Source organism: Jaculus jaculus, chromosome 15 (genome assembly GCF_020740685.1).
Source record: "Jaculus jaculus isolate mJacJac1 chromosome 15, mJacJac1.mat.Y.cur, whole genome shotgun sequence".
Classification (NCBI taxonomy): Eukaryota; Metazoa; Chordata; class Mammalia; order Rodentia; family Dipodidae; genus Jaculus; species Jaculus jaculus.
In genome coordinates this window covers 68916253-68935008 of record NC_059116.1, presented here as the reverse complement: position 1 = coordinate 68935008, position 18756 = coordinate 68916253, and the positions used below count along the sequence as shown (strand labels likewise).

The window sequence follows — 18756 nt, the reverse complement described above, 5'->3', positions numbered from 1 at the left end:
GATGGAAGTTTTCCTTGGCTACTCAGCCCAGCTGAAGGGGCAGAACTGGAACCAGAGACTCTCTTCACTGGTTATGGATGGAGGACTTGAACCACAGATGTTTGATATTTCCTAATGGTTACTGATTTTGCATTGGTCCAGTCTCTCCTTGTTTTGCCCCCTAACAATGTAAATGTTTACTCTGTGCCATTATATGTTGAAAGTATATAACTTGTTTGATTTTATAGGACTCACACTTAAAAGAGGACTTTGGGACAATCTTAAATTAGCAAAGACTATGAAGACCTTGAAGTTGGACTAAACACAATTTACAATATAAGATGGTTATGAATCTATTGGGGGCCAGGGGCAGAATGTGGTAGTTCGATAGACTCAAGTGTTATAACTTGGATTTCCAGCCAAGAAGAGGTGTCACAGGGAGCAGATCTGATTTCAAGGCCAAAGGTATATAGAGAGGTCTGAGCTGTGCCTGGGTCCTGCAGCTGGCTGACTGTCTTCTGCTCTGTTACTGCCCATTTGTGCTTGCTTGTTTGCAGTGCTGGTTGTTTGGTGGTGTCTCTCTGCTAGGATCTGTGAAAGGGGGCCGGCCTCTTCTGCCATTATGGAACATTCCCTGGATTTGTAAGCTGAAACAAACCCTTCCCCTATAAGCTATGTCTGGTTTGGATGCTCACTCCATTAACATGGAGCTGACTACAACGGTAAAAACTTCCGTTGGATAGCACTGCTCTAGACAAGAATTCAGCGACTCAAGTAAAGATAAATGTTTAAATAGTAAACACTTTGGACTTTGTGGGCCATATAGCCTTTGCCACAACTATTCAATTCTGGTGTTGTAATACAAAAGCAGTCAAAGATATATGCAAGTTGAGTGTGGTATTCTCATGAAACTGACAAAAACAGACAGTGAGCTGGATATGGCCCACAGATCAATCTGTGCTCTAACCCTACCTCAATCTTAAATCCAACTATTGCCTATAATAAATAACTGTTTAAAAGTTAGCATAAAATAAAAATGGAGCTGTGGCATAGGACTATAACTGTAGCTTCTCAGGAGGCTAAGACAGAATCTCAAGTTTAAAGCCAACCTGGGCAGCTTAGTGAAACCTTGTCTCAAAATAAAAATGTAAAAAGAGGGCTGGTGATATAACTCAGTGGTAGGGTACTTGCCTAGGATGTGTGAGGGTCTAGGTTTAATCTTCAATTAAAAAAAGAAAAGAAAAAATCCAGGCGTGGTGGCACACACCTTTAATCCCACTTGGGAGGCAAAGGTAGGAGGATTGCTGTGAGTTCCAAGCCACCCTGAGACTCCATAGTGAATTCCAGGTCAGCCTGACCTACAGTGAGACCCTACCTAAAAAAATAAAAATAAAAATAAGAAAGAAAAAAAGAATAAGTGACTTCCAGTGGAATTATGAATTTTTTAAAAAGTCTACTTATGATCTTTACAGTAAAAAATGTTCTACTATCAAAAAGAGATATTTTCAATATTTTTTAAAAAATCCATTCATCTGGTATAGTATATATATGATAGCAGCTCTAATGTTAAAATATTTTAAGACTCATATAAGCTGTCAGCAATATATGAATAAAATATTACATATAAACAGTTTCTAGTAGTCTTCTCAATAGTATAGATATTTTATCATACACACACACACACACACATAATTTTCATGCTTTAGGTTTCTCTTAAGACTAATTTTAAGAACGTATTAGTACTCAAGGACCCAAAAGTGCTTTTTTGCTTCTCTGAAGAGTCTTTAGGTGAACCATTCAGCCTAGCAATGGCACTGAGAAAAAGGTGTTAGAGCCAAAAGAGATTTCAGAGAGAGCCCAAATCCCTCACTTCACAGATAAGAAAAGTAACATTTTCATTTACTTGCTTAAGCTGACACAGAAATGTTTACCATCCAATCCGGTGCATTTAAATGATGCTCTTCCGCTAGTGGGAGAGCATAATAAAGGGAAGGAACAGGGGCTGAGAGATCAGTTCTCAAGTAGAAAAGAAACTCTGGGTATTGAATATAAAGTCCTCATAACTTATAAATGGGATGTCAGAGCAAGATTTTGGCCAGATTTTCTGTATTTTCAAGTCTTTCATATAGAATCTGCTATGTATAAACACTTATTTTCAACACAGACAATTTTCCCTCTCTGGTTGACAAATGCTGAAATTCACAACCTTCTGAGAAGTACACAGGGTGTCACCTTATCAAGAATTCTGTGTGATGTTCAAAGCACACACAGAGACACTGAATGTGCTTAGTAAATACTGCTGAATGAATGTGTAGATGCAAGGATGAACACACGCCTACTTGCACTGATATATCTTTACCGGACACCTAAATATTCCTTAAAAGAAAAGAGAGGAAGGGAAGCTGAGGAGATAGTTCACTGGATAAAAAGTTTGCCCCACAAGCTTGAGGACCTGAGTTGGGATCTACAGCAGCCACAAAAATGCTCAGGGCAGCAGAACAAGGCTATGATCCTAACACTGGGAGGCAGAGACAGGAGGATTCGTAGAGCTTGCTGGCTAGCTAGTCTAGCCACAATGATAAGTTCTGGGCTCAGTGACAGATGCTGTCTCAAAACAAGCAAGCAAACAAAACAAAATAGACGGGCAAGATGGTTCAGTGGTTAAGACACTTACTTGCAGAGCCTAAGGACCTGAGTTTGATTCCTCAGTACACACATAAAGTCAGATGCACAAGGTGAGACATGCATCTGGAGTTCATTTGCAGTGTCTAGAAGTCCTGGCATGTCCCTTCTCCCCCCCCCCCACCTCTCTCTACAGATCTGCCTGTCTCTTTTTCAAATAATAAGAAAAATATTTAAAAAATAATAAAGTGGTCATAGTGAATTCTAGGTCAGCCTGGGCTAGACAGATACCCTACGTCAAAATACCAAAATACGTGGTAATAACGTGGGGAGTGGTTGAGGAAGGCACCTGATGTTAACCAGTGTCTTCCACATGCACAATCTTGTGCAGGCACCTGCACGTGCACATCCACCCACACACAAATGAACACGCATACGCACATACATGAATACTACACACAAAAGGAAGTGGAGGAGAGGTAAAGGGGCAGGAAAGGAAGGGAAGAGGAAGGAGAAAGGGACAGTCTGCATGACACTGCAGCATATCCTTTGGTCAGCAGACCACTGCCCCGGGCCAGTGTGGCCTGCTGCCTAGTTTTGTAGTTTATTTAAGAGAGAGAGAGTGGGAGACAGAGAAAAAAGGGGGGGCACACCAGTGCCTCTAGCCACTGCAAAAGAACACCAGACGTATGTGCCATCTTGTGCATCTGGCTTTACGTGGGTACTGGGGAGCTGAACCTGGGTCCTTATGCTTTGCAGGCAAACATCTTAACCACTGAACCATCTCTCCAGCCCTTGTTTTATAGTTTTAATGGAATTGTCATCCTTATTTAGATACTGTCTGCGACTGTTTTCATGCTACAGTAGCAGAGTTGAGTAGGTATGACAGACATAATGGTCCTCAAAGCCCAAACATTTAATATCTGGCTCGTTGCAGATTGTCATCCTTTGCTTTAGGGAACAGGACTTTTAAGACAGGTACCTATATGTGCTGCTCAGAAGAAATACCAGCTGACGGGTATACCTCATACAAATAGTAACTGAGAGCAGCACAACCATCAGAGAAAATAAACACTTTAGCTGGGTACATTTTTCATCTAGTATTAAACTTTACATAAGTTGCTAATTACAGTGTATGTGTCTAATTTCTGAACAGCTCTAACTCTGGTAGAATATTTATGTAAAATGTACGATAAATTTTCACTTGAAAACTCAATACTTACTAACATCAGTGTGTTAAATATATTGAGTAATCTTTTTTTTTTTTAAATTAATTGAGTGAGAATGTGGGCTCATGAGGACCTCTTGCCACTGCAAATGATCTCCAGATGAATATGCCATGTTGTGCATCTGGCTTTACATGGGTCCTGGGGAATTGAACCAGGGTGGCAGGTGCTTTGAACCACTGAGCCATCTCCCCAGTCCTAACGACCCAGTTTCAGTGTGGGTTTGTGTGCTGTGTGTAGTGCGCACATGCACGTGCACTTGCAGCACTCCATTTGCTGGCCTGAGGCAGAGTGTGCTGTGGTAGCTAAAGTGAAAATCCCATGTTTTACTCCATTGCTCTTCTGCCTATTCTTTTTTGAACTAGACTCTAACTGATTGCACAGCTTGCCATTTTTTCTGCAAGCTCCAGCAATTCCCAAGTCTCTGCTCCCCTGTAAGACTGGTGTCACAGGCACGTGTGGCCACACCCAGCTTGGGCAGTCTCAGGCTCTCTTAGGCACTCATGCTTGCACAGCAAGTGTATTTCACCACTGAGCCATCTCTCCAACTTTGGTTTTGAATTAAATTTTATCTAACTTTAGATTCAATCTTGTTGAAATTCATATATAATATTGGCACAAGGAGTTCAAGTTTTGTATCAAAAGAGATTAATCTTGAAAAACAAAAACATCTTTATTCTGGTTCTTGCAAACCTACAGAGTCGATGGTAAACAACAATGTGCTAAATTTTATAAATATAAAATTTTGGATAAGTAGATGAACATCTGATGTTAGTGTTAATCTGATTATTATCGCTAACTTTAGTACAATTTCCTTTTAATTCACCTATTAATAACTTGTGACCTAAAAACATTATCTAACATTAACCAAATACTAGGCATTCTTTGTAGGGCAGAGAAGCAGTGGCTATTTTTGATTGAAATGTTTAAAGTTGCCAGGCATGGTGGCACACCTTTAATCCCAGCACTCAGGAGGCAGCAGTAGGAGTATCACAGTGAGTTTGAGGCCAGCCTGAGACTACATAGTGAATTCCAGGATAGCCTAGGCTAGAGCAAGACCCTATACCTCAAAAAAAAAAAACCAAAAATAGCCGGGCGTGGTGGCGCACACCTTTAATCCCAGCACTTGGGAGGCAGAGGTAGGAGGACTGCCATGAGTTCGGGGCCACCCTGAGACTCCATAGTAAATTCTAGGTCAGCCTGGGCTAGAGTGAGACCCTACCTCGAAAAACCAAAAATAAATAAATAAATGTATAGAGTTCTCTAATTTCCCAAGCAAGCTCAGCTAGTCCATCCTGCAGGTACAGCTTTATCACAGGGCTCGGGCTGGGATGGCAGCCACTGCCAAGCGCTGGACAAGGCACTGGCGGTCCTGCGCTGGGCCAGGGTGGTTTGGCAGTAGCTTTAGTATTTATTATGAATCTGTTCTTTTTCTCTGTTAATTATTTTCACTACTTTATATATCATAAAAGTTTAAATTTTGAAAACATAGACATTAACTTAACAGCTTTCAAGAAGTTTCAAGGTTATTTTTTTCTTTTATTATACTGACATTGAGCTTAAAATCCAATTTCATTGCAACCAATGAAAAACTTACAAATTAATAAGATAACAGAAAGAAATCTCTCTTGATCAAGGGTGACGGCGAGCAGTATCTAAGTGCTTTTATCAAGTGACTTTATTCAGTAGAGAAACAAAGTCCCATCTACTGTGCCATACAATAAAAGACACCAGCAGCAATCTTTGCAGAAAGTGCTTTACTAAATTTAGAGATAGTAGCAAAAATCAGTGACTTGGATTTGTGTAATGTTAGGCTTTATTAAATGCAATTTATATGCTTCATTATTCTTATTTGGATTGCCTGCTTTAGGACTGCACTGTGGAGTAAATATGTATTACAAAACCAAAAAGGGAGTGTGAGAATGAGTATGAGAACTGATACCAGTCTGTTTGTTCTTCACAGAAGAGGTGACCTTGGCTATCTTGGTACACATCTCAACAGAAGTGGCCTCTTCAGCAGTCCCTCCTCTGCAGATACTCCTACAGCCCTTTCACCTTCTTTCCAGGTACTCCTCTCACTAGAGGAAGACGCAACAAGCACATACAATACAGCATTTCAGAGCACTCTGCACTGGGACTGCCCAGGTCAAGCCCAAGTTGGACACTTCACTGTCCCTCAGGCGCCTTCCTTGACTGCTTTGTGCCACAGGGTCATCATCTACAAGCCAAGGGAGACAGAAAAAGAGCATCTTCCACCAAAGACCTTGGAAAGGAGCAAATAGTTTAATCCACGTACAGAGCTCACAACAGTGTCTGGCACATACAAACTACTCAATGATTACTAACCAGCTAAGTTACTAACTTCTTTCCCACTAGTCAACCAGATCTCAGACCAAAATAAAAGACAAATACAAAATATCTAATTACAACTTTTGGAAAGGCAAATCCAGGTATGATCTTGGACAAGACCCACGTTTCTAAGGCCCACCGATTTGTTTCAAGCAACAAGAAAATTTAGGTAATTAAAAGACTTTTGGGAAGCCAAGTTTTTCATATGTACTTTAATACTATGTTTTCCTATGTAATAATTTTAAGAAGTATTACAGTAGCTCAATCTAATTAGATATGCACAGTATGGTCAAAATGAAGTGAATTGTATCCCATTTTCTGAAACAAAATTTTAGTTCAGAACCCAGAAATTTAGTACAGAACCGAAAAAAATATTTTTCCCCTTCATTTCACAGTGATCTTAATATACAAATTTGGGACCTACTAATTTTAAGAATCTTAACACTCAAATTGTCCTTTAAAATCTGACTTACAAGGGGACTGGGGAAATGGCTTAGCAGTTATGGCATTTACCTGTGAAGCCTAAGGACCCAAATTTGATTCCCCAGGACCCAAGTAGGCCAGATGCACAAGGGGACACATATGTCTGGAGTTTGTATGAAGTGGTTAGAGGCCCTGGCGTGCCCTTTCTCTCTTGTTACATATCCTAAAATTAAAATAATTGCTAATTTAAAAGTATTTTAAAATTAAAATAATTGCTAATTATTTTAAAATTTCATTTTTCTTGAGTTAAATGTTTTATAATTATTTTTAAAATACAAACTTATCCATTTAATTCTGTTACATTATTGATACAACTCATTTATTATTAATGCTCTTACCAAAATATAAAAATAGTCAAGGTTATAGTCTTAACTTTACTTCAATTTTGGCTACAGTAGTTAAAAAAATATTAGAAATTTAGTACACCAAGAAAAAGAAAACACACTGTAGGATTACTTCTGGAATCTTATGCACAAAATTCGTATTAAAAATAAAGACAGTCAAATATGACAGGTGGGCAATGAAATAATATCATCAAAAATGTTAGCTTCCAATTTCTGTGACTTACTGTAAAAAGCCAAATCTATCCGTGACTTTGTAAACCAGGTAATCAGCATCTTCCCAGGGCTCAATCTCTGCACCTTCTCGTCCCTAAAACAATAAACAAGGAGACTTAGAAAACTGAATACTTGTAAAACAGTAAACAGACCAAGACATAAGAACATTTTTTAAGCCATCTATTTTTTGGCAATATAATCACTGTTCTTGCTTTGGAAGACAGTGTATACCAGCAAAAACAGACATATGGCTAAAATTTAAGTCCTCTGAGGGAAACCAATGAGAAAAAAAGGGATATTGGAAGACAAGCAAGCCACTTACAAAGGAACTGATAAACTTGAAAGTTTTAATATGAACATGTCTTAGAATATACCTCTCATCCACACTTCTTAGAGAGGCTATGCCCCATGTCTCACTACTGTTTTACTTCCCTACAACACTGGCCCTGAGTCTATGCTTAACAAGGTCAAAATGACCTTTCAGTTGTCAGGCCCAGACAGCACTCGTTAACCTTATCTACTGAGAATGTGACGCCTGCCTGTCAGCGGCATTCACGCTTTCCTCCCATTTTCCACCACACTGTCCTCAGCTCTGCTGCAGTTCTCTTCATGCCCTCCAACTCTTCTTCATATGACTTTTCCATGGGTAACTTTAATTGCTGACATGCCCAGAGCTCTGTCCTCTGTTATGTACACTCTAGGTATCACTTATTCTTGGACTGTTAACTAATAACAATGAGTGTAGAATCCTCAAATGAAACTCTAGCAATTCTCAAGTTTTAGATTCATATACAACTGTCTTGTGGAAACTCCCACATAATATAGAATGCAGTTCATGTGTTTTCCTCTATGTAGACTATGAACATGCTATGGGAAAGGATGGTTCAAAATCGGTATTATCACACAAAAGGATCCCCAAGTCCTAGCCCATGTTAATTTCATGGGCAAGGAGGGGAAGTGCAGGGAGGTATATATATGAATGGCGCTAGTTATCTGTTGTATAATAGCTGAACAGTTAAAGAAGTTAACTAAGTTTTCATGGATCACACAAGTATCTAATCACAGCAATGGGGAATTCTTAGAACATGACTGAATACTACCTATGTCTCCTGTTACTCACAAACAAGCAAAACTTCAGAGGGGTGGGAAGATGTCTTAGTAAAGTACTTACTTGCCTATATAGCCTAAGGACTCGGGTTCAGCTCCCCAGTATCTACATAAGCCAGGCATCTGGCGGTCATCTGCAGTGGCTGAAGGCCCTGACATGCCCATTTTCTTTATCTGCCTCTTTCTCTCCCTCTCAAATAAATATAATATTTAAAAAAAAACTAGTAACATTTAAAATAAATAAAGATATATAACTATGTTCAAGTGATACAGAGGTGAAACATTTATAAATAACTACTATAATGCATTAATCTCAGGAGGTAGGGTAAAATAAATAAGGAAATATGGAAAATGTCAATAGTTGTGGCTTTTTTACATCAAAAACCAGATTCCATGCTTACATAAGGACAAATGCTAATGAAAATCAAATATACATGTATAGATACAAAATCTAAGATCCACAGTAAACTGATAAGAGCACACATAAACTATGTATAAAAAGTTATCTACTTCTACATATTCACTCAAGTATTTGTTTTATGGAATAGATTTATTTGAGAGATACAGAGAGAAAAAAGGAGAAAGGAAAGAAAACAATATGAGTAACATGCCAGTGCCTCTTGCCACTACACAGGAACTCTAGACACATGTACCACTTTGTACGCCTGGCTTTATGTGGATACTGGAGAAAAGAACTGGTAATGGCAGGCTTTGCAAGCAAATGCCTTTAACCACTAAACCGTCTCTTCAGCCCCCTCAAGCATTTACTTATTACCAAAGATTGTCCTAGGTATTTAGGATATAAGAGTAAATCAAACAAAGTAAGATCCTACCCTAGGAGAGTTCATATTCTGTAACAGAGTGCACACAACAAGAAAATAAAGAAAATGCTAATGAGGTAAGTACTGCGGGAACACAAAGGAGATACAGAGTGCCAGGGTAGGAGGGAGGTCAGTGAGCTCACTGACAAAGTAGGGTCTGCAGAGGCAGGGCAACGGGATGTTAGGAGATCCAGGATACAAGTGATCCAGGAAGGAAGTGCAAAAGGTCCAAGGCAGATTCGGGCCTGGGTGTTAGAGAACGCAAGAGAGTAATCAGCAAGAGAGAAGAATGGCAAAAAGGAGTGAAGAGAGAATTTGGAGATGAAGTCAGAGGGGAAAAAAAGAAGGACTCAATGTTCCCATAAAATAAACAAACTGCTTTGGTAATTTAAGCTTTCCAAAAAATAAGTCCCTTTCTATTTATACATTTTTTTCTAGTAAAATTTACTCAACGAGTAAATATGGATACTTACTCTGTCATATTTAGCAACTATCTCAGCACGTTCCTGAGCAAGTTTGAGAGCCACATCCTGATCTGAATCTGGGAAGAGATCAAATTTAGATGAGCTGTTATTCACAGAATAATAATCATGAAACTAAGACAAAACAAATAAATACAACATTGTCTAAAATGAAAAAAGTAAGATCATACACTTAAAATGACGAATTAAGTGCAATTTTAGAGTAAGAACTGATGGATTGCTTCAAAATTATGTACAGATTCCAAAGAAAGCAAATCAACAAAGCATAAAGTTCAAACCAACAATAAATCTAAGTCATTATTGTGGTCTGAGTGTGAAACATCCCCATAGAGTCACGTGCTTGAACACATGGTCCTCAGCCAGTGTAGCTGTTTAGGAATCTGTACAACTTTTGAAACACAGTGCACATTTGCTTGTAGCAGCAAGAGATGTGCACACACACACACACACACATGCACACAAATTAAATCAAAGCTACTTTTGACTACTTTAAGTTCCTTGATATTACATATGAACAAAGTTTTAAAAATCAATTTCTCCACAAAATAAATTAGCACAGGATATACTTTAGCAGTTTGCAAAATTATGAAAATCATGTTTCCTTTAGCCATTCAGGCCAGTTACCCACTGTCTCAACTATTATAATGACCTCCCAATTACTATAAAAAACTCCAGTTTTAACAGACATGTGCGCACATGCACATACACCCTTTCCTTTCTTATTGAGACTTAAAAAACACAAACCTGAAAACAAAAGGAGAGATCATAACATAAAACTGGCATGACTATATATTCCAAGAACATAATAAAAATACAATGACAATCATATATCAATATAAAAGACATCTAGTATCAAGAAGAAAAAGACAGGCTGGAGAGACAGCTTAGTGGTTAAGGCATATGCCTGCAAAACCAAAGGACTCAGTTTGATTCCCCGGAACCCACATAAGCCAGATGCACAAGGGAGCACATGCATCTGAAGTTCGTATGCAGTGGCTAGAGGCCCTGGGGCACAATCATTCTCTCTCTCTCTCTCTCTCTCTCTCTCTCTCTCTCTCTCTGTCGCTTTCTCTCTCTCAAATAAATAAATAGTTTAAGGCAGGCGTGGTGGTCCAAACCTTTAATCCCAGCACTCTGCCTGGGCTAGAGTAAGACCCCTACCTCTCTGTGTGTGTCTCTCTCTCTCTGTGTGTGTATGTGTGTGTTGTGTTGGATTTGAATCTTACCTTTGCTTTTATTAGCTTTGTGACATTATCCAATCAGTTCATATATCTAAGCCTCATTAATCATTGGTGTCAGATTATTAACACATCCAATTTACAATGTTGTCATGGGACATATGACAAGATACGGAAAAGTGCTCAGTGTCCTGCCTGCTGCATAGACATACTACTCTCTGCCAGGTACTTGGAACCCACTGTATTTGCTGCTGTACTGTTTCTCATTTGGGCTTCTTGCTCCTCACATTTGCCCACTGAAGACTTGGACCACAGCACCATTGTTAAATAGCTGGATCATAGGCACAATAATTTTATCAAGGGACTAACCTATTGACAAATTTTGAGCTCAACAGGCTTTTAGGAGATAGGACCTAATGAGAGGTAGTGCGTCACTTCAGGTGTGCTTTAGGAAGGTCTATTTTGTCCTAACACCCTTCGTCTCCCTCCCGCTTTCCTTCTACCTTGCACAGATCCACAACAACGGAGCCAGCTGACCAGACTGAACCCTGTGAAGCAGTAAGCCAAGAAAATCTTTCTGCCTTCAAAACTGCTTATCCCAGATATCTTCTTACCATGATGGAAAACCAACTAACATGCCTAGGAAACAGGGGTCATGAAAGAGAGGCAAAGTGAGGTTAAAAACAGGGAAGAAAGAACTGAAGGAATATGTGCACGGAGTGAGTGTTGGGTAGAGAACTAAACCTTCACTCTCCAGAGCAAAAAGCCAATCACAATATCCGAAACTGAAATGCTGAAAGTGGTATCATGGTATCTAGCACATGGGAGTAAAAAGAAATAAATCAGTCAGGGTAGTGGAGAGCAGTTATTCCCACAGAGCTGGTGGTTAAGAAGTGTAGGAGTCAGCTGTTTTTAAAACAAGAATGACCGCTAATTCCTTGCACTAAGTATAGCTCTAACAAAAATAAAATCTAAACCTAAGCCATAGTAAACTTAAGACTCCCTAGTAACTAAAGAAATAAGTTTAAAAGACCACTTTGCATCTATACTAGACTTTTAGTCCCTCACCCCAAGAAAAGAAAGCACTGATAATTCTGACAAGAGCACGGATGCATTCCTGAAGCTAAAAATGCAAATAAAAAGCTTTCTGGAAAGTAACTTGCTAATATGCACCAAAACTCTGAAAAGGAGGCATGTTGTCTATCCAACACCACATCTCTAGGGATTTAGGTCTGGGAGATATGCAAACAAGCACTGAGTTGTTTGTAATTGTAAAAATAGCAAAATGAGAACTGGTAAAATTTTCAAGCTTTTATTTTTTATTTTATTTATTTATTTATTTTGGCTTTTTGAGGTAGGGTCTCACTCTAGCCCACGCAGACCTAGGATTTACTAGGCAGTTTCAGGGTGGCCTTGAACTCACGGCGATCCTCCTACCTCTGCTTCCCAAGTGCTGGGATTAAAGGTATGTGCTACCATGCCCGGCTATTTCAAGCTTTTGTTTTTCTTCAGAGAAAAATATTTTAGTAATTACTTTTTTCAGAGTTTAATATGTTAATATACTCTCCTTCAGTACAACTGTAAATAAGTAACTAGAATGGTATAATATAATAACCAAATATACAATAGTTGTTCAAATTTCTACAATGAACTAATACAAAACAGGTCTAAGATAATCATATACATATCATCATCTTATTCTGGATTTTAGAGCCTTTGTCAATCCTTCTGACTCCTCTCTGCACAGCTTTGAAGCAATATCCTTATACTTCTACTGAAGAAAGGGGAGAAAAGCAAGTGAACAACAGAAAGTCAATTCAGACTAGGGAACCTGACTACTTATCGAGCTGCCTGCATACTACCAGAGCTGCTAAACATGAATTTCTTTGATTTGGCCAAATTCAATAAAAATATTTCATATATCAGGTCTTTATTCCCACTACCAGTCCTAGCAGTTTCAACAAAAATTTTTAACGTAACAATGAGAAGTTATAAACAGAGTTAGAACTGAAAACATCAAGAATCCCAAGAAACATGGGCAATCCACCATTTTACCCAGACCACCATCAGGTTAGGGACTTTTGCCAATTTTGCAAAGGAAAACCTGATCACATGAGAACTGAATGAAACTGTACCCCTTTTCCTGAGAGAAAGGCCAGGTACTTTAACAAGACCAAAGTACTTGATTCTAATCAAGTAAATGTTTTAAACCTCTAAATTCCCTTGAAAATTTCTTACCATTGTGCTTCACTACAGGGAGAAAAATTTAATACTAATCTTTCTTACTGCTGTAGTTAGGAACATTGGCAATTCACACTGCCAGGCAGTCATCTGCAGAGCAGTATCTTTCTAGAGCAGTATCTTTGTGTAGGGCTCACTACAGTGAAATTTATTCACACTAGAATACTTCCCTTGGATTCATTCTGATTTAGAAATTCCTTTGTTAGAACAAAGAATTTGCCCCAAAACACTGATCATAAACACCACCAACAAGCTACTTTGTGTCTGTCTGCAAGTACACACACAAAGTTGCAGGCACGTATTGAGCAATAGCTGTGTTAGTTACCCTATCAATTCATAACTTTATGTTTCCCTTTCATCATAAGTCTATAAAAATAAATTGGAAAATTTTGACTTGAAAGAAAGCACTATTTGTTGCTGCAGTGGTTTGAATTAGGTGTCACCCATAAACTTATGTGTTCTAAATGGCAATTTGGGAGATGGAGCCTTGTTGGGGGCGGGCTTATGGGTGTTATAGCCATCTCCCCCTTGCTAAAATTCGGCTCACCATCTTGCTGCTGTTGTCTATCTTATCTTGGCAAGGAGGTGATGTCTAGCCTCTGCTCTACCATCTATTCCCTGTCATCAGGAAACTTTGCCTTGATAAGCCTGAAATAAACCCTTTCCTCTCATAAGCAGTATAATTCAATATGACTGTTACAGTGAGTATACCTGATGAAAAATTTCCTATTCTGATATATGTATGTTGTTGTTACTTGGTTTTTGTTTTTCAAGACAGAATTTCACTCTAGCCCAGGCTGACCTGGAATTCACTATGTAGTCTCAGGGTAGCCTCAAACTCAGGGCAATCCTCCTACCTCTGCCTCCTGAGTGCTGGGATTAAAGGTGTGTGCCACCACACCCGGCTTACACATATATACATACATACATACATACATACATACATACATACATACATACATACATTAACTCATTATTTATTTGAGAGAGGGAGGGCAGATAGGAAAAGAGAATGGGCACACCAGGGTCTTCAGCTACTGCAAACTCCAGACACATGTGCCACCTTGTGCTTCTAGCTTACATGGGTCCTGGGGAATCAAACCTGGGTCCTTTGGTTTTGCAGGCAAGTGCCTTAACCACTAAGCTATTCCTCCAGCCCAAAATTTCCAATTCTTAAAAAGAAAACCCATATGGAGAAATATGGGTAATAACTACTTTAAATATCAGCCCTCTTACTTCACTAAGGTCTTATAATTAAGTATAAAGGAAAACAGCACAAATTAATGCAAGAAAATCACAAACTATAAGCTTTTGCTGTCTCTAGATTCATTTACATACCCTGAAACTTTTAAAACCAAAGTCTCCCTTGAACTGTATTCTTTAAAAGCAGGCATTATATCTAAAGTCTGTCTAATGTCCCTCAATGAACTGTAAATAGAACATTACCTAAATTTCAATTTCAATCAAGTAAGATAAAATTGACAGGGGACCATTTTTTCCTTACACATGCTTTGACAGGTGAGTGTTACATATGTATGTATGTATGTATGTATATGTGATCTGTAAAAGCACACCCCATTTGCGAGATGACCAGTCTTGCCCTGGCATTTCACAGCTTCTTCAGTCCCCATACAAAAACTCACCAGCTCCAAAGCTCATTCCCGTGAGAAGGATGGGGCACACCAAGAAGGCTAAGTGGTGCCCCGCATACACTTCAATTAACTGAAATAAAGTGCTAAGGCAGGTCTACTTCGCAACTATTTGTGAAACAAGCACAAGGGAGTAAAACAGCTTGAGATGCATTCTATCCTTTGCTAAATGATGGTGGGAAAAAAAAAACTTGCTGTGGTAACATGTACTATAGATATTCAAACAAAGATGGTATTTGTTGAGGGTAAAACATGTCTTTCAGTCTAGATCCCAAGCACAAGCCACAGCAGCCTACACCCAGCATTCCATCCATAACAAACAGGGCTCTAAGCAGACAGCTTCTTAACATGCCTACTTTTGTGCTTTAACATTAAGGCACATTCTTAGTATCTTTAACAAGTTTGTCTGGAACAACAAAGAAAAACTTATGTACATCATTAAGCTAAAGCTAGGCAAAAATACCACTCTTCAAATACATTTTATATCTTAGCATAATTTTTAATGTGAAAATGTCAAGCCCTGATTCTGACTGCAAGCACTTGTTACAGTAGTGGTTTGGGCATTTTTAACATAACACCTATCTGTAATGAAGTTTTTATTCTCTTTTATCTATTCTTTCTTTTTTATTGTTTTCCTTAAATATGTAGAAACTTGGGCTTTGAAATGCACTTTGCAAAAATAACAGTCCTGTTGAAGATAGGCCTAGAAATGCTAATGACATTTCATTTAGACACTAATGAATTAGGTTTATGCTCCATTTAAAGGAGTAGTAATATCCAACAAAGGCAAAGATCTGAGAGCCATAGAGAAAGGAGAAAATTTCAAGTCATATACCTAGGAGTAAGAACCAGACTAGCTTATTGGCTAGAAGGTGATGAAGAACAAAATCTGAAAATTTCAAAATTCAAACAAAAGATTATGATAACTTTGGAATCTCATGCCATGTATGAGGAATAATAAATAAAAAATATATACTTTTAGATGTTACAAGGGAACACATTAAAGGCAAGTAGACTGAATAACGCTTCCCCCTTTAAACAACTGAATGCCCATATCCTAATCCCCAGTACCTATGACTATCATCCCACAGGGCAAAAAGGGTTTGCACATTGGGTTGAATTAAGAATACTGAGAAGGGGAGACAGGGTTAAAAAGATGGGTGGCAAGGATCCTTGGCACAGCAGGCAAAAAGGCCAAAGGAAGAGGAAGAAAGATATTGGAGTACTGTGAGGACGTTCACCAGCCAGGGAAAGAAAGCAGTTCTAGAAGCTAGACAAGAACAGGAAACCAATTTTCCCCCTGTGGCTACAAAAGAAACCAGCCTTGCTGACAACTTGCCCAGTGAAACAGATTTCAGATTTCCAATATCTAAGACTATAGGATAATAAATCTGTCCTGAGTACATGATCAAAGCCAGTAAGTTTGTGGTCATTTGTCTCAACAGCATAAATATATAAGATTCAAAGTTTGCTACTGCTATAAAGCTTTGAAAAACAAGGAGAAGATGCTACAGAAAAACAACAAAAAGTACGGATTCTCTCTCCTTTCTCCTTGATCAAACTGTAGTCAGTCAGAGCCTTTTGGCTTTCTCCCTCAGGAGACCTGACAACCGTGGCCCTGTGCTGACTTCATCCTTTCTGTCTGTGTGGCACAACCCTCCCATCACCACCACCCTGATGTCGGACCACTCTTCAATTCTGGTCAGATTCCTACTCTTCTTGGCAACCCTGCCCAAGTAAGACTCCTGTTCTATCTGTCTCTTTTTCAAACTCATTTGCCAATATAAATCCCTACTTGCCTTGGCTATATTTGGAACTGAGCCCAATCTAGACTCTCTTCTCTATAGTGACAGTTTCAACTTTAATACTACTAAGTTTCCATTACTGGAGGATGGAGAGATGGCTCAGTGGTAGAGGTGCTTTCCTACAAAGCCTAATGACCAGGTTTGAGTCCCCAGTACCCACATAAAGGCAGATGCACAAAGTGGTGCATGCATCTGAAATTCATTTGCAGCAGCTGGAGACCCTGGTGTGCCCATTCTCATTCTTATTCTTTCTCTGCTTGCAAAAATAAAATTAAAATGTTTTTTAAAGTTTTCGTTACTGATGGAGTTGGCTTCTCTTGTAGGAGCAAACGCCTGACTAGAAGCAGCTTATGGGAGGAAAGGGTTAATTTCAGGCTTACAAGCCCCAGGAGAAGATTCACCATAGTGGAGGAAGCTGGCTCATTTCATCATACAACCACAGAAGACAGGTGAATAGCGACTGTGTGCACACAAGGCTGGACTCAACCCCAAGATCTGCCCCGTGACATACTTCCTCCAGCAGAGATCTACCCCACCCATGTGCTCTACTAGGTAGGGACTAAGTAGGAAACTTAATAAAAAAAAAAATACCTGAGGCTATAGAGACCTTACATTCAAAACTACAAATGTCTTCTGTAACAAGTACCAGAATAATTTTAACAAAATCATAAAGAATCCAAGAGGGGCTAGAGAGATGACTTAGTGGTTAAGGCACTTGCCTGTGAAACCTAAGAACCCAGGTTCAATTCTCCAGTGCCCACCTAAGCCAGATGCACATGGTGGTACATGCAACTAGGGTTTGTTTGCAGAGGCTAGAGGTGCTGGAGTGCCCATTCTCTGACTGCTTCTTTCTCTCTCTTCCATAAATAAGTACATAAATAATTTTTAAAAAGGATCCAGGAAACCACAAGCTGCAGACATTCCTAGGTGTCACCTAAGGCTATAGGGACATTATATTCAAGACCACTACAACTGCCTTGTAAAAAAAAAAAAAGGAAGGAAGAAAGAAAGAAAACTGCCAGAATACTTTTATTTAACAGAACCAAGGGCTGGAGAGGTGACTTAGCAGTTAAAAAGCACTTGCCTGCAAAGCCAAAGGACCCAGGTTCAATTCCCCAGGACCCACATAAAGCTGGATGCACAAGGTGGCACATGCATCTGGAGTTCATTTGCAGTGGCTGGAGGCCCTGGTGCACCCATTCGCTCTTTCTAGCTGCCTCTTTCTCTCTCAAATAAATAAATACAAAAATAAATAAAATCTTTAAAAAACCAGTGACATTTTATTGCCAATTCTATACTTCACTTTAACATTTTTTTAAACTTTTTTATTGACAACTCCCATAATTATACACAATAAGCCATGATAATACCCCCACATTGTCCTTCACAACTCCACTCTCTATCATATCCCCTCCCCTCTCAATCAGTCTCTGTTTTTAAGGTTTTTTCTTCAATCAGTCTCTTTTATTTTGATGTCATCACCTTTTCCTCTTATTATGAGGGTCCTACGTACTACCTACATAGTATCAGACACTGTGAGGTCATGGATAGCCAAGGTATTTTGTGTCTGGAAGACTGCATGGTAAGCAGCCTGTGGTAGTTTAAATAGATGTGCCCCAATATATTCAGTGTTTTGTTAGTTTGTAGTTTACATCTGCAGCCACCTGGCTGGAGGGGGTGTCACTGGGTGAATCTCAAGGTGTGGTGGTGGGTTTGAGATTTAAATCTAAAGGTATGCAAAGTGTGCCTAGCTGGAGTTCCTGAAGTGTGCTGTGCTGTGTGGCTTTTGGCTTTTAGGCTGATGCTTCTTTCTCTGTTTGGTCCTGTGAAAGCAGGCAGCTTTTTCTGCCGTTATGCAACTTCCCCTGGATCTGTAAACTTCAATAAGTCCGTTCCTCCATAACTGTGCCTGGTCTGGAAGTTCATCTCAGTGACCCTGAAGCTGTGTGCTACACAGTCCTATCCTTCCTTTGGCTCCTACATTCTTTCAGCCACCTGTCCCACAATGGACCCTGAAGCTTGGAGAGGGTGATAAAGATGTTTCAGTGCTGAACACTCCTCTGTCACTTCTCAGCACATGGGAAAGGGGCCAAGTGGTACATGCAAGCAATGGGGAGGCGGAGACAGGGAGATCCCAAGGATATGCTGGCCAGCCAGTCTACTTTAATTGAGTTCCAGAGCAATGATACCCTGTCTCAAAAAGGGAGGTGAAGCCTGAGGAGGAAGTTTTGACATGTGAGGTTGTTCTCTGGCTTAC

At 39.3% G+C, this 18756-nt stretch overlaps 1 protein-coding gene across 4 annotated transcripts in view; it reads right to left on the bottom strand.

Moving 5' to 3' along the window:
* Usp6nl (USP6 N-terminal like) overlaps positions 1-18756 on the bottom strand; it is a 199548-nt gene that overhangs the window by 84927 nt on the left and 95865 nt on the right. For all 4 annotated transcript variants that reach the window (XM_045134851.1, XM_045134852.1, XM_004662376.3 and 1 more), the window contains 2 exons: positions 9618-9685; positions 7228-7310 (listed from right to left, as the gene is read on the bottom strand). In XM_045134851.1, coding sequence (XP_044990786.1) covers positions 7228-7310; positions 9618-9685 — 151 coding nt within the window. Of the gene's footprint in view, positions 1-7227; positions 7311-9617; positions 9686-18756 lie in introns of those variants that run through there.